General features: G+C 33.7%; 1 protein-coding gene across 8 annotated transcripts in view; it reads right to left on the bottom strand.

Annotated features, from left to right (window-relative positions):
* Positions 1-17,053, bottom strand: part of DYNC2H1 (dynein cytoplasmic 2 heavy chain 1) — a 379,694-nt gene that overhangs the window by 284,161 nt on the left and 78,480 nt on the right. For all 8 annotated transcript variants that reach the window (XR_010946253.1, XM_067750851.1, XM_067750854.1 and 5 more), the window contains exons 37-44: positions 13,400-13,599; positions 12,320-12,584; positions 10,813-11,020; positions 8,318-8,447; positions 5,346-5,501; positions 3,437-3,696; positions 2,348-2,594; positions 926-1,077 (exon numbers count right to left, since the gene is read on the bottom strand). Coding sequence is in view for 7 of the 8 variants with exons in the window: in XM_067750851.1 (XP_067606952.1) it covers positions 926-1,077; positions 2,348-2,594; positions 3,437-3,696; positions 5,346-5,501; positions 8,318-8,447; positions 10,813-11,020; positions 12,320-12,584; positions 13,400-13,599 (1,618 nt within the window). In the remaining variant the exon portion in view is untranslated. The remainder of the gene's footprint in view (positions 1-925; positions 1,078-2,347; positions 2,595-3,436; positions 3,697-5,345; positions 5,502-8,317; positions 8,448-10,812; positions 11,021-12,319; positions 12,585-13,399; positions 13,600-17,053) is intronic.

Here is a 17,053-nt window from a genome sequence, read left to right as displayed (position 1 = left end):
ATGGTTTTCAAACTGTGTGGTTTTCAAATTGTAAGGCCTAAATACCTCCAAGGTTTACTCAACGGCTAAGGCCAGGCTCACAGACCCTATTGTTACTTCAACTAAATCAGATCCCTAATTATCTGTTTTCAAATACTAAGGATTCTAATAGAGGATTCCAATGAAATTACTTAAAAACATAATTGTTTAAAAGACCACTGATCTTTAGAAAGGGCCAAAGGAAAATTCTGCTTAAGAAAAAGTATTTTGAATTAAGTATAGTCTGTACAAAGAACAGTAATCCACCTTAGAACTACAGAAGTAGAAAACAACAAATAAAATCAACCTGTTTCTCCCTAAGCAAAATCTATTTCAGTACAGCTTAATTGGTTGCTGTAACATTTCTAAAAGAAGAATGTTAATAGACGGGGGCAGTTTAGCATGAAAACACAAAAACAAGATTTTGTAAGGCAAAATAGAGGACCTAGCGTCATAAAATTCGAGTCCATGTAACAATTATGGACCATGGAGATGGATGGGTATGTTATGATTAATATTATAAGCCACTAAATGACCTAACTCTACTTTGTTAAAATTTAAATTCTCTTTTTAGTTATCTACATAAAATTTGATTGTATTTTTGCTTTAAATAACCCATAAAACATTTAAAACTAAAACCCACCGTTCAGATTCCTGAGATTGACATTTAGAGACAATACAAAGCAGTTGTTTTGTTTCTAATATATAACAAGCATTGATTAAAGCCTTCATCACCCTAAATTACTGCCTACAGTTTAGGAAGGATAGGAAAAAACTAACATCAGAGCTTAAGTTTGACTATTTTTATATTCTACATTTTGAAGTAATACCATTAATATATACCTTTCATAAAATGCAATGTATGTCTCCCTAAGTCAAAAAAATCTTTTAATACAATGATACGTACTCTACAGCACAAAGACGAACAATAGAAGTAAATCTGGTAGTAAGCTTATGTCTTCCCAGTCTTCCTCCAGCTGACACAGAAGCCACAATTTGAATATTTTCTAAACCAACCCATTCCAAATTTTCATCATAAAATCCTTGATATGTCAATACCTATTTGAAAATAAATATATTTAAGTGTTTTATGCTTAAGATTTTCTAATCATGATATATTTTGCATAAAATTCAATTGTTTCCAAATGCAATCATCATCAGAGGATTATGGTTACTGGGAAATGGGGGGAAGACAAACTGGGAGATTGGGATCAACATATACACACTACTATGTATAAAATAGATAACTAATAAGGACCTACTGTATAGCACAGGGAGCTCTACTCAATACTCTATAATGACCTATATGGGAAAAGAATCTAAAAAAGAGTAGATATATGTATAGGTATATCTGATTCACTTTGCTGTACAGCAGAAACTAACACAACATTGTAAATCAACTATACTCCAATAAAAATTTTGTTTTTAAAGACTCTGTGTTCAATTAATGTTAGCTGAATTATCCTCATTTTTAAAATGCTTTTCAAATAAATGTTAAAATCCAGGTGATAGTATAAATCCACCAGCAATTATCAAAAAAAAAAAAAAAGAGGGCTTCCCTGGTGGCGCAGCGGTTGAGAGTCCACCTGCCGATGCAGGGGACATGGGTTCGTGCCCTGTTCCGGGAAGATCCCACATGCCGCGGAGCAGCTGGGCCCGTGAGCCATGGCCGCTGGGCCTGCGCCCCCTGTCCGAAGCCTGTGCTCCGCAACGGGAGAGGCCACAGCGGTGAGAGGCCCACGTATGGCAAAAAAAAAAAAAAAAAGTGAAAGAAATCAGGAGAAATATAAGGATAATATTTTTTCTATAAATATTTTATTATATTCTTCAGTTATATAGAAAAGCAAAATGTGAACCAAAATGAGTATATTAAGCTCTAATTTAGAATTTAGAGTTTCTAATGTGATGTCAATCACATAAAGAAAAAAAATCTTCCACAGTGACTGAAGCATGACTGAGGAAGTCTAACTGCTCTCAGAAGAATGCATACCTAAAAGAATGAAGCAAAAACTTCCCCAGCTCCAGCACCATCCCCAGCTTCTGCTTTTCTCCATTTTTTAGGAATAAAGGGTAGGTAAATGGTGTAGGGTAAAGGTTGTTTTTACTCTTTCTGTCATATATCATCTTGATGTAATACTAATCTTTAGATGGAGGAAGATCAAAGAAAGTAGCCCTGGAACAAGTGTGAGATGCTTCAAGAGTTTAATTTCCATGACACATGCTAGATAACTAGCCCTAAAATGGAAAGCAGATTTTCTATCTACAAGAAAAGTTAATGAAATTAAATTGTTTCCAATTATATCAAAACACTTCAAGTGATAAGACCCACCTGCTGCAGGAAAGCTACCAAAGTACTGGTCCCCCATTTATCAAGCTTGGGTAGGTTGATATCTTTTAAGTACAGAACAAGTCTCTCACAGTCTTTTGGTCTATACACTCGACCAGTGTTAGTACTGATTACCATGCAAGTCTGGCTCAGTTTCTGCAGGAGATGCCGAGAAGTAGTTTGCGCACTACAGTGAACTGTAGCAATTTGAGTGGACCGGAGTTGGGAAAAGGCATACCTGAGCAGCATCCTGAGAAAGATATAAAACATTTGACTTCACAAATGCAACCAATAAAATACTTTCTATATTCAATACAAAATTTCTATTTTTAAATATTTTAGTTTCTAAATTACATATGATGTTTAAGGGAAAAGTGGTAAAAATAGATATGGTTTCCATAACTATCCATAGCTATGAAGGTAAGCTTTCTAATTTTTAGAGTGGAAAAAGAATTAATTCATATTTTAAGGCATTCTTGGGACTCTTTCAGCAAAAAAAAAAAAAAAAAATCACAGTTCACAGAAATAATTCAGTTTGAAAAAGTACACATAAAAAGTATTGTTTCCCCACAGTTGAAGGAAAGATTTTAAAATATTAAGTCCTCCAAGTTAAAAAAAATTACTATGACTTTACAGAATTGTTTAATTATTACTAGAAATGTGAAAATAATAATCCATATTTCCTTTATTTCCAAAAAACTACACTCAGGAGGCACTAAAAATAGGTTGAATTCCACTGAATTAAAAGCTATTTTTAAATAGCTAACTTCAAGATTCATTTTTTATAACTACAGCATATAGTAGTTTGCGAGTACATCAGGTATTCATTTTATATGATTGTACGCACAGATTCTTTTTAAGAGTATCTTCTTCTAATTCCATTGGAAAACACATAACTCGGCAGAAAAAAAGGACATATTTTTCTCTATAGTCATATTATCTTTACAAGTAGTGACAATAAAGAGTCCTTCATGAAAATGTAAATGCTACTTTAACCAAAAAAAAGGTAACAAAAGCTGTTAAATCATTTTAAAACAGGAGAGAAGCATAAATCCACAATATGCACCTCGATTAACATTTTTCTCCTCTTACCCTTTGCCACATCCTTCTGGTCCGACAAGAATAAATGGCTGTTTAGTATCAGAACTTAACCAAGGTTTGAAATAATCTAGACCTCGTTGCATGTCAGGAGTCTGAATGACTGGAAGAGTTTGGCTATTACTGAAATCATCAGCAGACAAGTTTTCTGGCTTCTTCAGCACATAAGATGCTAATCGTCCTCTACTGAAGTCATAGTAGGTGTCCATTGGTTTGTGAGGGTCCGGAGGAGATACTCGTGCCCAATTAAAAACCTTAAGAGGAAAAAGTTGTGATAGGTTTTCATATACAGTGCTCCAAACAGAGTATGTGAAATTTTAATTCTTTAAAGTAAATCCTCCAAAGAGAATCATCTTACTTTAAAAATAAAAAAGTTCACATGCACTAAACTCACCTAATATCCTTAATAATTATAGTAACATTTTATCTGAAATATTACTCTCTGAATGATCATTTAAGCAAATAAAAGTCATCTCGTTCACACATATGTTGTATAAATATATTCAACTTTTAATTGAATTCTTATGAACACTAAATTACAAATTGTACAATGTAGGACTCCTAGACCTTTAATTTCCAGTACATTTTGGTACTGAACATTCCACTGTCACCACCACTGCTCTCAACTTGTTCTTCTTTCTTACACAAAAAACTGTTATCTGCACAGATACACAGCAGAGAGTTAGCCCCTAATGCCACTCTTCAACAGCTTTATTCTAAACTTTGGCAATAAAATGTCTGCTTAAAAGCAGCATATAATATGACATTGAGTGGTAGCAATGAGAAGCATCTGGTAACAGAGGCAACAGAACAGCCATGGAAAGAAAAACAGAACAGAGAAAGCAATAAATGGTGATATCAATGAAACAAAGTGATAAAAATGCAGAACATAATGTTGGAGCCAACCCAAAGGAATATGTGTTCAAGTATTTCAACAGAGGCCAATAGGAAGAAATTCCTTAATATGTAAAATTTAGTTTTATAAACGTGGCTGAAATATACCTTTGCATTTAATAAAGAAAAGATTTATAATGATTACTCCATCCAAGCATTCCTAACTGCTAAAACTCTTCTGGTTAAAAAAAATGATTAAAAATATGTTATTTTAAGATTAAAAATGAATAAAATAATTATATTTATTTACATAGCTAAGTATCAAAAATATCTAACAAAAAAGGTATAGTCAGAACTTTAGCCTACTAAATATTTTATAAAATTTTAATATCATAAAATATCACAAACTAGTTCAATCAAAGGAGAAAATAAGTATACATGTACCTATGTACTTATACAGACGGTCCTCAACTTACAATGGCTCGACTTAAAGATTTTTCAAGTTTACAATAGGGCGAAAGTGATATGAATTCAGTAAACACCGTACTTTGAATTTTGATCTTTTCCCAGGCTAGCCATAATGTGGTGAGATACCTTCCTGTGATGGTGGGCAGTGGCAGTGAGTGGCAGCAAACTGCAGCTCGGGCAGTCAGCCACAAAATCACCAGGGTAAACAACTGATATGCTTACAACCATACTATTTTTCACTTTCTGTATAACAGTCAAGAAATTACATTCTATTTGACACTTTATTATAAAATAGGCTTTGTGTTAGAGGATTTTGCCCAAGTGTAGTCTCATGTATGTGTTCTGAGCACTTTAAGACAGGCTAGACTAAGTTATGATATTTGATAGGTTAGGTGTAGTAAATGCATTTTCGACTTAGGATATTTTCAACTTATGATGGGTTTATCTGGATGTAACTCCATCATAATTCGAGGAAGATCTGTATATAAATGCATTATTATTGTATTAAATGCATAATTTCAAAATTTTAAAGTTCTATACCAAGGATCAATGAAAATTGACAAAAAATGTTGACTTAACATAGGCTTTAAATGTGTATTACCTCTTTGGTGAATTCCAGACGTGACTTCATGTTCAGATTTCCACCCAGCCCCCTTATGAGATTAATAATAAATTGATCATGATCTCTGCATCCATGGAGATGTGATAAACCATTCATCACAGTCCCAACCAAACTTGTTTCTACCACATAGTCATTCTGTTGATTGAAATCCATGTTACAGACAAAAGGTAAATATTAACCAGTAAATTAGAACCATACACAGATTGATGTTTACTTATCTTTTCAAGGATCATCTTTAAATTAATCCCCCTACTCAAGTTATAGAATGTTTAGATTTCAATTTATATACATAAACTTTGAAAATAAAAAGTAATCATAAAAACACAATTGTGTATTTCTAGCTGAAAGTGCTGGATTCCTCAAATAGATACACTGTTTGTTTACTTCCTAAACCTGAAGAATATTTTAAAAAATAAGGTAAATCAATGAGCATTGGTCTAAAAGTAATAGTCCCTCATTTCCTCTTGCTGATAGAAAAGAAGCTAGAGGCAAGGGCTAGATTAATGGCTCTGGACAAGAAAGAAAAGTAAAAGCAGGCTTAAAAACAATTTGGAACTTTTTCTCTACACAGAATTTTAAAATGAAACTTTTGGACTCTGGTGGTGTACATGATTTTGATCTGTGGGCCTTTGGGGCCCTGTGTAACTGCCAGGGAGTTAGAAGAGGAAAGCGTTCTCATTCTTTCTCTAAGTATTTGCTGAGAACCAATTATGCATTAGGATCTGTATGTGGTGCTAGGTATTTTTTTTAAAAGGTGAATTAAACAGAGCAATTGTCTTAATGGAAGTCAAGTCTAGTAGAGGAGATGGTTAATACATTGTGGGAGAAGCTATAGAGCAGAGGAAGAGTGTATTCTGAGAAAGGATAACTCAGATTGCGGGCTCAAGGTCTCTTTGAAAAAGGTGACATTTAAGCTAACATTAAAAGAATGAGATCTATCTGACATGCAGAGAACACAGCATATGCAATGGTAAGCCACTGGCGTAGTTAAGGACTTAAAAGACGCTTATGCCTGAGTAAGCAAAGGAAGAGCGGTTCAAGTCAGAAAGGTAGGCAAGGGCCAGGGTATGTGCAATTGTACAGGCCGTGGTAAGGAGTGCAAATTTTATTTTCAGTGCCTTTAAACGTTAAGAGAATAAAACGACCCAATTTAAATTTTTTTAAAAAAGCACTCTGCCTGCATAATAAATATTTTTCAAAGAATGGAGAAATAGGTGGAAAAATGGGAAAAAGGGAGAAGATGAGTAGAAATCCAATGGCTTAGGCCATACTAAGAGTTCTAGGCTTTAAAGGCAAGATAAAGGAAACGTACATATTTTCTTCTAGATTGCCTGATTTGCTAAATACAAGAAAGTAAAGCTCTAGTTATAAATAAAATCAGCACTTGACTAGAGCATTCATTATAGTATATCTCTCAGAATCTGAACATGGTGAACAAAGCACAGAATAAAGAAAGAAGGAACACTCAACACATAAAAAAAAATTCAAAAAATAACAGGGAACTGACCTCAGAACAGAATTAGTTTATTTTCTAACTGAATCTTTGGTATCCACTCTATGGTTTAATAGTCTTATCCTGTTATCATTTCTATAGTCACAAACCTCTTTTTTAAAATACATTCTATCTAGTATTATATTTCTCATTCTAACACTAACAGCATGCAAGTAAATGACCTCAAGGTATTTGCATTGGAGAGTCCTGTTAGGCTCTGTATGTTTTATATTAATGAAATAACAACACACCTATTGAACAGGTGCTACAAACATAGGCATCAGGTGTTTAATTAAGCTCATATACTCTGATTCACTACTCTGTTATTAACAAACTTTGGTTCTGGGGATACAACAAGGACTATAACAGGCTTAGTCCTTGCCCTCAAGGTGCTTATAGCTGAATGAAAGCAATTATAATATAGTTGAAGGACACAGTACATTGCTGCAGAAGCACAAAGAGGTAGACAGCTCAGTCATACTGAGGGCTGGTGGGAGTGGTTCTTCCCTGAAGTCTCCAGGAAAACCTATCTCATTTGCATCATTTCCTCCCAAATCCCTACTCCTCCATCATTCATCCTTACAAAAAAAGTTTAGAAAACTAACGTGAGATTGCCATTTCTCTACATGATTTGTTCAACCCCAAGTACTGACCTCTAAATCAAGTTCAGATTAATAATCGGATACTTAAAAAAAAATCCTCATTGCTATTTATTTCCTCTATTTTTATATGTTCATGTTTTTTATAAAAGCAATGACATAAAAGAAAAACCAAGAAAATTTGAAAAAATCATGTAGATACATGAAAATTGTCTTCTTTGCACGCTAAACTTCTATTCATGCTTCAAATTCAAAATTAAATGTGATCTCCTTTTTTAAAATTCTCCTAGAAGGCAGCAATACTCTCTTCATCCTGTTATATTGTGATTATCTTTTTACATGTCATTTTCCTCCATGAGACAAACCCTTCGCAGGGATAGTGATTGTCCTGTTAATGTTCACCTCACAAAGTCTTGTCTGGGGCGTCTATTAGATATTCAATAAATTTTTGTTGAATAAACAAATGTTTTAATAATGTTATAAATAACTCAACATTCTTTCTCTACTTTAGTATTAACTTGTCATTATTTTTAGCATGACATATATGCAGATATTTATTGACACAGTAAAATGTGACAGCAAGATGGGTTTGCTAGTAAAACTTAGAAAGGCATTCCAATGTTCAAGATTTTTAGGCAAGCAGTGCAAGCTATCGTGGATGGAAGAATTAAAGTGTTTTAAGACTAACACAATAAAAAGTTATACCATGAAATACAGTGGGACAGCAATGAAGACATCTACCCCTCACTCCACCCTCATATTCTGTCAGAGCTCTTATACTAAAAAGCAGTTAAATGTAAGCAACACTCAATCATTATACTTCTTGCCTAAATAATTATGAAATATTATAATTATCTTACCTGCTTTAGAACCCATTGTAAAGCCTTTTCAAAATAATCCCCAATCCAGTTTTCAAGATTATTTCTATATTTAGGAGGCTGGTTCCTCAACCAAGATTTTATCAGAGAATTAAGATCTGTCTCTTCATCACTGAAACACATTAACAAACATGTAAGAAACTAGTTAGAAAGAAATTGTGAATTTACTTTCAAAATAAATTTCTGCTCCAGTAAACATTCTACACATGTACTCTGTCTGATAGTATGTGAGAATTCACTTTATTTACTTCCGTATATGTATATGTGTATATATTACTTCTACATATATATACATATTGTGTGTATACATTACTTCTACATATATACACATATACAGGTATATATATATTATATATATGTCATTTTCTATAAAATAAAGCAAATAAATTTCATCTATATCATTATAAGTATAGATTAAAGCAGAATTACACAACTACAAGTTAGCCAAAAAGTGGTCTAAACCCTTCCTATCCAAAGTGTGGTCCACAGAATCCCAAGTCCCACCCCAGACTTAATGAAGCAAAATCTTCACTTTAACAATATCCCTGGGTGATTCAAATGCACATTAAACTTCAAGCTGCACTGCATCTTAATGCAGATCTTTAAAAGTACTTTTTCTTTTTCTGTCCCCAAAAAAGCCAAACACCTAAATTCCCATGCCACTACTGAAACTAGAAGATCATCCTAAAGTAAAATATAATTTTTTTAGCAAATCATTTAATTATATGAGTAACAACCAATGATTGAAATTAAACATAATATAGACATCTTATTCAAAATTATATGTTGCATATTTATAAAAATTATAGTAAAAACAACTCATAATTAATAATTTTAGAAGTTACAAGGGCTCACAATTTTATCATTTTTCCCATCTTCTACCAGTGTTTCATAGCAACACGAGTAAATACTGAGTCCCTGAATTTCTCCTCCCATATTTCTATCCAGTTTAATAAGCAAAAGAAAAAATGAAAAGATCAAAGGTAAATATTTAAATTACATTTGATAAGCTCAAAACAGACAAAGCAAAGATGCTAAACTCCTTCAGGATAAAGACTTTGTTGTCACAGTATCTCCTCAGTGCCCATGGCAACTACATGTCTTGGTTTGTCTAAGACAATCTTGATTTATATCAGTTATCCCAGCATAATTAATAGCATTCGCTTTCATTATTAAAAGGTCTTCATTTGGCCTATTGCATAGCAAGTGCAAATATCTGCTGAAGAAATGAATAAAACCTAAAACTAAGGTACAATCTAATCAAAAGGCAACTAAAAATAATTAATATGTTTTTGTATTTTACATGAAATCATATATATTCATTATGCCTCTCACAAACAATATCTGGTTCACAAACAATGTTCAAATCCTCTACAGCAACATGCAGCTATACAGGCATATTGCTCTACAATATGGCATTCTACTTACCCCTTATTTCATTTATATTCTAGCTTATAATTGCTGTTATATTTATATTATCTCCTTTGTGAACGTATGCTCCATAAAGACAAGCTCTTCATAAATATAAGCCCTTCATAACTGTTAGCTTTACTCCTTTCTTGCTGTCTCTCCTAAAATGCCTAACTTAACATCATATAGGTAATGGGCATTCAATAAATATTTTAAAATTTAGTGATAAACATCCCTTTTATCCTATTTTTCTCACAAGATTATAAGAATACATTGAATAAATAAGATAAATTGTGTGAGATACTGCTATAAAAGCTATAAACCCAATGCTGTATTATTTTTTAAATAATACCTCAAAATATTAATTGGGAGTTTATGGCTAGTTTAATATAAATGTTTCCTATAATACTATCAAAGAAGTAAGCAATTAAATAATTTTGGAAACAATCTGAATGAACTTGATAACCCTACCATGTGTCATATAACATCGAAAATGGTTTCAAATGATTCTAAAAGAGTAGAGAACTTTATATAGACAGATAAATATGAAATTCTAAAACATAAATTCAAAAGGTAAAAGAAAACTTTCTAATTACTCATTTTGGGAAGAAACTGGCTCAAATATCCATGTTTTAGTATGTGACTACTGTATATGAAATCTAAAATCAGTTTGTTATTTATTTTTGCTCTTCAAGCTTCTTCCAAATACACTGAAGAAAGAAAATATTAAGTAAAGAAGTTTCCAATTTGTAAAACTTCTCTGAACTCAATCATAATATTTAAATAAAAGTTATAGAAAAAAGAAGAAAACAAATACTTGCTGTTTCATTTAAGTAAACAAAAAATAATTATTTAGTAATTGTGATACAACTACACTGCTGAAATAATTCAACTGCAATAAACAGGAACTCTCTGAATGAATTAAAACCTAACAAACAAAAAGAAGTTAATAAGAATGAGGAAAACAAATATTCACACATTACCCATACATTACTTATTTCACTTAGCTGTAAAACCAAAATAATAATTGAAGAATATTCTAATACAGTGTATGCAAATGCTCTCACCTAAGAAAGATCATTCCCATTCTAGATATTGTGGCTGGTGAGGCACAACTTAAATCATGAGTTTCAAATACAAAGTTAACATTTGGGCCAAACTGAATCCTTTCTCCACTGGGCATAGTGAGTAATCGATTATCATCCAGAACAGAATTCAGAGATTCTATCCATTCAGGGTCAATATCACCATCACAGATTATCCATGAGCTGACATCTATTTTCAAACAAAAAAAGTAGAGATAAAAATAAATGCAATGATAATAATTAAAAATAAAGAATAAAATAATTATCACTTATTCTTTAGAAGTAATTTCCATATTATTTTATACTTCTGAAGCCAAATATAAAGAACAAAAAGTTGAACAAGTTGAAATTTTTCATGTGAATTAACACAATACAAATGTGTGGAGAACCCATGGGCAATCCTGGCTCAGCTGGTCAGAGACCCAGTTATATACCCTGTAATAAGGCTCTATTGATCTATGAACATACAGAACTGGATTCTCAGTAAAAGAAAACATGGTTTGCAAGACCTAGGCATTTCTATTTCCACAAGCTTGTGAGATATTCCTTAGACTTTTGTCTTCTACCATGTCATTAGAATGTATGAATGCTTGCTGTGTAATAGCACTTTTAGAAAATATGAGAAACCTACTCCTTAGTGTCCTACATGAGAACTAAAAAATACACCACCACCAAATTTCTTTGATATATAAAAAGGTGACTTCAGAGGGGAGAAGCAGTGAACAAGTTGTGTACACAAGTCTTTCCAAAACAAACTGTTTTTAATATATATTTCCTAAGACGAAAGTGGTTTCAAGTTGTTCTTGGACCTTTGAAACAATTCAAAGAAGAAAATATCCCCCATAAAAGTGTGAGAAACAGGTATATCTGGTTTTTATTTAGTGTGATAATATCAACTACATTGAAAATGAAGACACTATACACTGAAAATTCCTTCCAATGTCTTAAGACATTCTAAACCTTTCATTCACTGGCTTAGGAAAACAACTATTAATTAAATTATGATCTAACAAAAAGTAGGGAGTCTGACCAAGAATTCTGTTAAACACCAAGCCAAAAAATTTAGACCAGAAAGTCTACTATTTTATGACTCAAATTTTCAAAATTATTGAAAGCACTGTATTCAAACTGATAAGTTCAGACACACATACCAATTTTAATCCTAAATAAAAACTTATCTTGCTTATTTATGAGGTACTATAATATCAGTTCAGCAATCAAAGATATTATTTTATTCAGTAGATTAATCTAGCTGTAAACTACATTTCACCCAGATTACTCTGAGTTTCTATTATAATAAAAGTTGCTATGGAATAACAGGTAAAAATGATAGCATGTCTTCACCCCTCCAAAGTAAAATATCAAAGTAGATCACTATACGGCAGTTTATGGTCATGTATAAGACTTGAAAAGGATAGCATTATAGACAACCTCTATCATCCTCTAAAAATTATTAAATAAATCAATAAATCACACAACAGAGACCAACCTTGAGGTTCTCGAACTACTTGGCGAGCACTATTTGTCAAAACACCATCAGACCATTCCCTTGTATCCATGTCAATATGGCCTAATAATTGATGTCTAGGCATAGCTTTGGGATTCATGGTATATTGTTTTACCACTTTGCCAATTTTACAAAGTGCTGCCCTTAACATTCTCCAAAGAGTTGATTTTCCAGCACCACTTGGACCAACAATAACAACTCCCATCCTCTGGCGTAATTGTTCATACAATTCTAAAGCCTTCTTGATCTAGTAGAAAAGAAACATGTTCATATATGATTTATAGTGTACAATCAAACACAGTTCTACTCTCATTCGACAACAGTTGTTCTATTTCAAACATAAATTAAGCCTTTTATTTCTTCAGTGGAAGATAAAGCCTTAACTAAAAGAATTACTAAACAAATCTGAATATATTTACAACATGATCTTTAAATTCATATTTCTTTAAAAAAAAGAAGTATGCTTTCCAAGTTGACAATACAATATGTTCACTATTGTCTTCACTCACTCATTCATTCAAATAAAATATACTAAATATTTTATTCACTTTGCTAATTCATTCATTCATTTATACCCCTGAGGAAAAAGTATTCATTTTGAACATGTATTTGTGCTACATAAAAAGACCTACGAAAGTGAAGTTCTCCTAAGAAATTGTCAAAGTTAAACTAAATCATACATAATCAACTATCAAAGACACATACGATGGATCTATTACATGCCAGGCTCTGTAACAGGCACTAGGAATAAAATGGTAAAACAGACATGGATCCCACCTTTCATGGAGACTACTATCTGGTGGGGGAGAATCAAATATTAATATTAATCAAATATTAATCAAGTGTGCAACTTAACATTAAATATGTATATACAACAAAGGTAAGGAAAGCACATAGCAAGGGGACCTAATTTGGACTTGAAAATTAGGGAAGGCTTTCATGAGTGAGTAAGATTTAAGTTGAAAGATGAAAGGTAAGTTGAAAGATAAAAGATAAAGATAGTTAATAAAGAATTAACTAGGAGAAAGGATCAATATATTATGAAGTATTCTTGACAGTTACCTGATTGGATATGATTTCATAGTTGGCCTCCTCAAAGACTTGCTTTAATGCAGCATTCAGTTCATCATATTCTACTTCTTTAAAGTCAATTCCAGGAAACACATCTTTAATCAGTGCATCAAACCGAGTGCAATCAGCAAATGTAAACTTTGACATTGTATTAAGCCTCAGTGCTTGTACCACAATATGACTTTCATTAACTAGAGAAAAAGTTTCATTTTAAAATTATTAGTTATGAATCTAATGACTATAAAAAGTCTACGTGCCTTGATATGCATTATTAGTAATTAAATGATGCACTAGAATTTAGTAACATTTAAAGACATATGCTATCATGCGAATTGGCAAGCTTACTTAACTATCTTTTAACTGCTGAAAAACAAGTATTACTGAGTTTTGGACTATTTTTCATAGAATTTGAATCCCAGGGTACCCAGACTTTAATTAATAATAAAAATCATTAACACATTTCTTTGCATAGTACTTTACCATTCTGATGTAATCCTTATAACAACTGTATAGAGTAAGGAAGTATTTCTATTATTATTCCAATTTTACACGAGACCATTAAGTCTCTAAGGGTTTAAATGACTTATCTGAGAGAGCTCAGCATTAAGTATTATAGGTGGCATTTAATTCCAGATTTAGGTATCTTTCCAAATATACCAGCATATTTGCCTCGCAGAGATTTTTGTCCTAAAACTAAAAACTAACAAACTGAGCAAAACTCTTTGATCAGTGTTGCTCAAAACTGGTTCACAAATCTATTCTTAAACCAAATGTAAATACTAATATCGTCAGATTCTTATTTTTTCAAGGATATTAGCTATTAATTGATCAGACACCTATATAAAGGCAAGAAACTATTTTTAGTATGGTATTTCTCTATAATTGCTTAATATTTCTATCTTTAAATATATATAAAGAGGCTTGGCTGCACTAGAGTTTATTTAAAGCACTGAACTCATAAGTAAGCCATCTTTATTTACTACAGGTATGGTTTATATATTTCATGAAAATCACCAGAGATAGACAACGGAAAAATGGTAATCTAAGTACTTCAACAAATACCTTATCTGTCCTGGTATATGCCAACCTAATAAAAAAGCTGTAGTTTCCTTTTTTAAGATGTATATTTTGACCATTTAAAGTCCAAATAGGTAATTTCATGTAGTCTTCTTTCTTATGTTATCTTATTTTCATGGTGATTTAACTTAAATTTGGATAGCAACCTAGAGGCTGAATATTCAGCCTTTCATGAAGGCAAACATCAATTGGTGGGGGTAATAACTTACTTTATATAAATGGGGAAAAAAGTGGTAAAGTATAAAAAAATATGCATGAGTCCATACTGATCTGAATAAATGATTTAATAAATACATCATGGAAAAGAGGAGACAAACCTTCTTTACAGAAGAGTTTCAAATTATATAAGCAGATACTCCCCCCCCTAAGAGATGGAGCTTAATCCTTGCCTCCCCACTTTCAAGGTGAGCTAGATTTAGTAACTGGCTTCCAAAGAAGAGAGTCAGGAAAGGGGAAAATAACAACTTTACAGTAGAGAAACCTGGAAAACATTAACATAAGTAATGAAGGTGAACATCACCAGTGATGTCAAAAGGTTATTATGTACCCACTAAAATGAATTAAAAAGGGCACTCCACCTCTGCAGTATTTTTTTCCAAATGTTCACAACTCAATTAAATCATGAGTTAAATATCAGAAAAAAAACCCAGACTGAGGAAGAGTCTACGTGATATCTGACTAGGACCCTGTCAGGGTCATGAATACAAAAACAGACTGAGAAACTGTCACAGAGCAGAGGAGACTTAAGGAGACAGGACAACTTAATACAACATGGCACCCTAGATTCAATCTTGGAACAGAAAGAGGACATTAATCATAAAGCAGGTGAAATCCAAATGAAGTCTGGAACTTAGTTAATAGTAATGTACCAGCCTCAGTTTCCCAGTTTTGACAAATGTACCACAGCAAATAAGAGGGAAATGATGGAAATGCTAACTTCGCAACTTTACTGTAATAAATCTAAAATTATCCTTTGCTCCAAGGTACTTTTGGGACTTCCCTGATGGTCCAGTGGATAAGACTCCACACTCCCCAACACAGGAGGCCTGAGATAATTCCCTGGTCGGGGAACTAGATCCCACATGGATGCCGCAACTAAGAGTTCACATGCCACAATTAAGAAGCCCGCATGCCACAACGAAGAAGCCAACATGCCGCAACTAAAGAGGCCACATGCCGCAACGAAAAGATCCCGCGTGCCATAACGAAGATCCTGCGTGCTGCAACTAAGACCCAGAGCAGCTTCAATAAATTAATTAATCTAAAAAAAGGTATTTTTATAATCTTAAAATATTTCTTTAAAAGGGTAATTTTGGAGCCTGAACCAAGATGGGGGAGTAGAAGGACGTGCTCTCACTCCCTCTAGCGAGAACATGAGACTCACAACTAACTGCTGAACAGTCATCAACAGGAACACACTGGAACTCACCAAAAAAGATACCCCATATGCAAAGACAAAGGAGAAGCCACAATGAGACAGTACAAGGGGCACAATCACAATAAAACAAAATCCCATAACTGCTGGGTGGGTGACTCACAGACCGGAGAACACTTATACCACAGAAGTCCACCCACTGGAGTGAAGGTTCTGAGCCCCACGTCAGGCTTCCAAACCAGGGGGTCTGCCAATGGGAGGAGGAATTCCTAGAGAATCAGACATTGAAGGCTAGCGAGATTTGATTGCATGACTCTGACAGGACTGGGGGAAACAGAGACTCCACTCTTGGAGGGCACACACAAAGTAGTGTGCACATCGGGACCAAGGGGAAGGAGCAGTGACCACAGGAGAGACTAAACCAGACCTACCTGCTAGTGTTGGAGGGTATCCTGCAGAGGCGGTGGGTGGCTGTGGCTCACCGTGAGGACAAGGACACTGGCAGCAGAAGTTCTGGGAAGTACTCCTTGGTGTGAGTCCTCCCAGAGGCCGCCATTAGCCCCACCAAAGAGCCTGCAGGTTCCAGTGTTGGCTCGCCTCAGGCCAAACAACCAATAGGGTGGGAACCCAGCCCCACCTATCAGCAGACAAGTGGATTAAAGTTTTACTGAGCTCTGCCCACCAGAGCAACAGCCAGCTCTACCCACCACCACTCCCTCCCATCAGGAAACTTGCACAAGACTCTTAGATAGCCTCAACCAGCAGAGGGCAGACAGCAGAAGCAAGAACTACAATCCTGCAGCCTGTGGAACAAAAACCGCATTCACAAAAAGATAGACAAGATGAAAAGGCAGAGGGCTATGTACCAGATGAAGGAACAAGATAAAACCCCAGAAAAACAACTAAATGAAGTAGAGATAGGAAACCTTCCAGAAAAAGAATTCAGAATAATGATAGTGAAGATGATCCAGGACCTCGGAAAAAGAATGGAGGCAAAGATTGAGAAGATGCAAGAAATGTTTAACAAAGACCTAAAAGAATTAAAGAACAAACAAACAGATTGAAAAATACAATAACTGAAATGAAAAATACACTAGAAGGAATCAATACCAGAATAACTGAGGCAGAAGAACGGATAAGTGAACTGGAAGACAGAATGGTGGAATTCACTGCCACAGAACAGAATAAAGAAA

This window comes from Pseudorca crassidens, chromosome 9, assembly GCF_039906515.1.
Source record: "Pseudorca crassidens isolate mPseCra1 chromosome 9, mPseCra1.hap1, whole genome shotgun sequence".
Classification (NCBI taxonomy): Eukaryota; Metazoa; Chordata; class Mammalia; order Artiodactyla; family Delphinidae; genus Pseudorca; species Pseudorca crassidens.
This window is presented reverse-complemented; position numbering and strand designations above follow the sequence as displayed.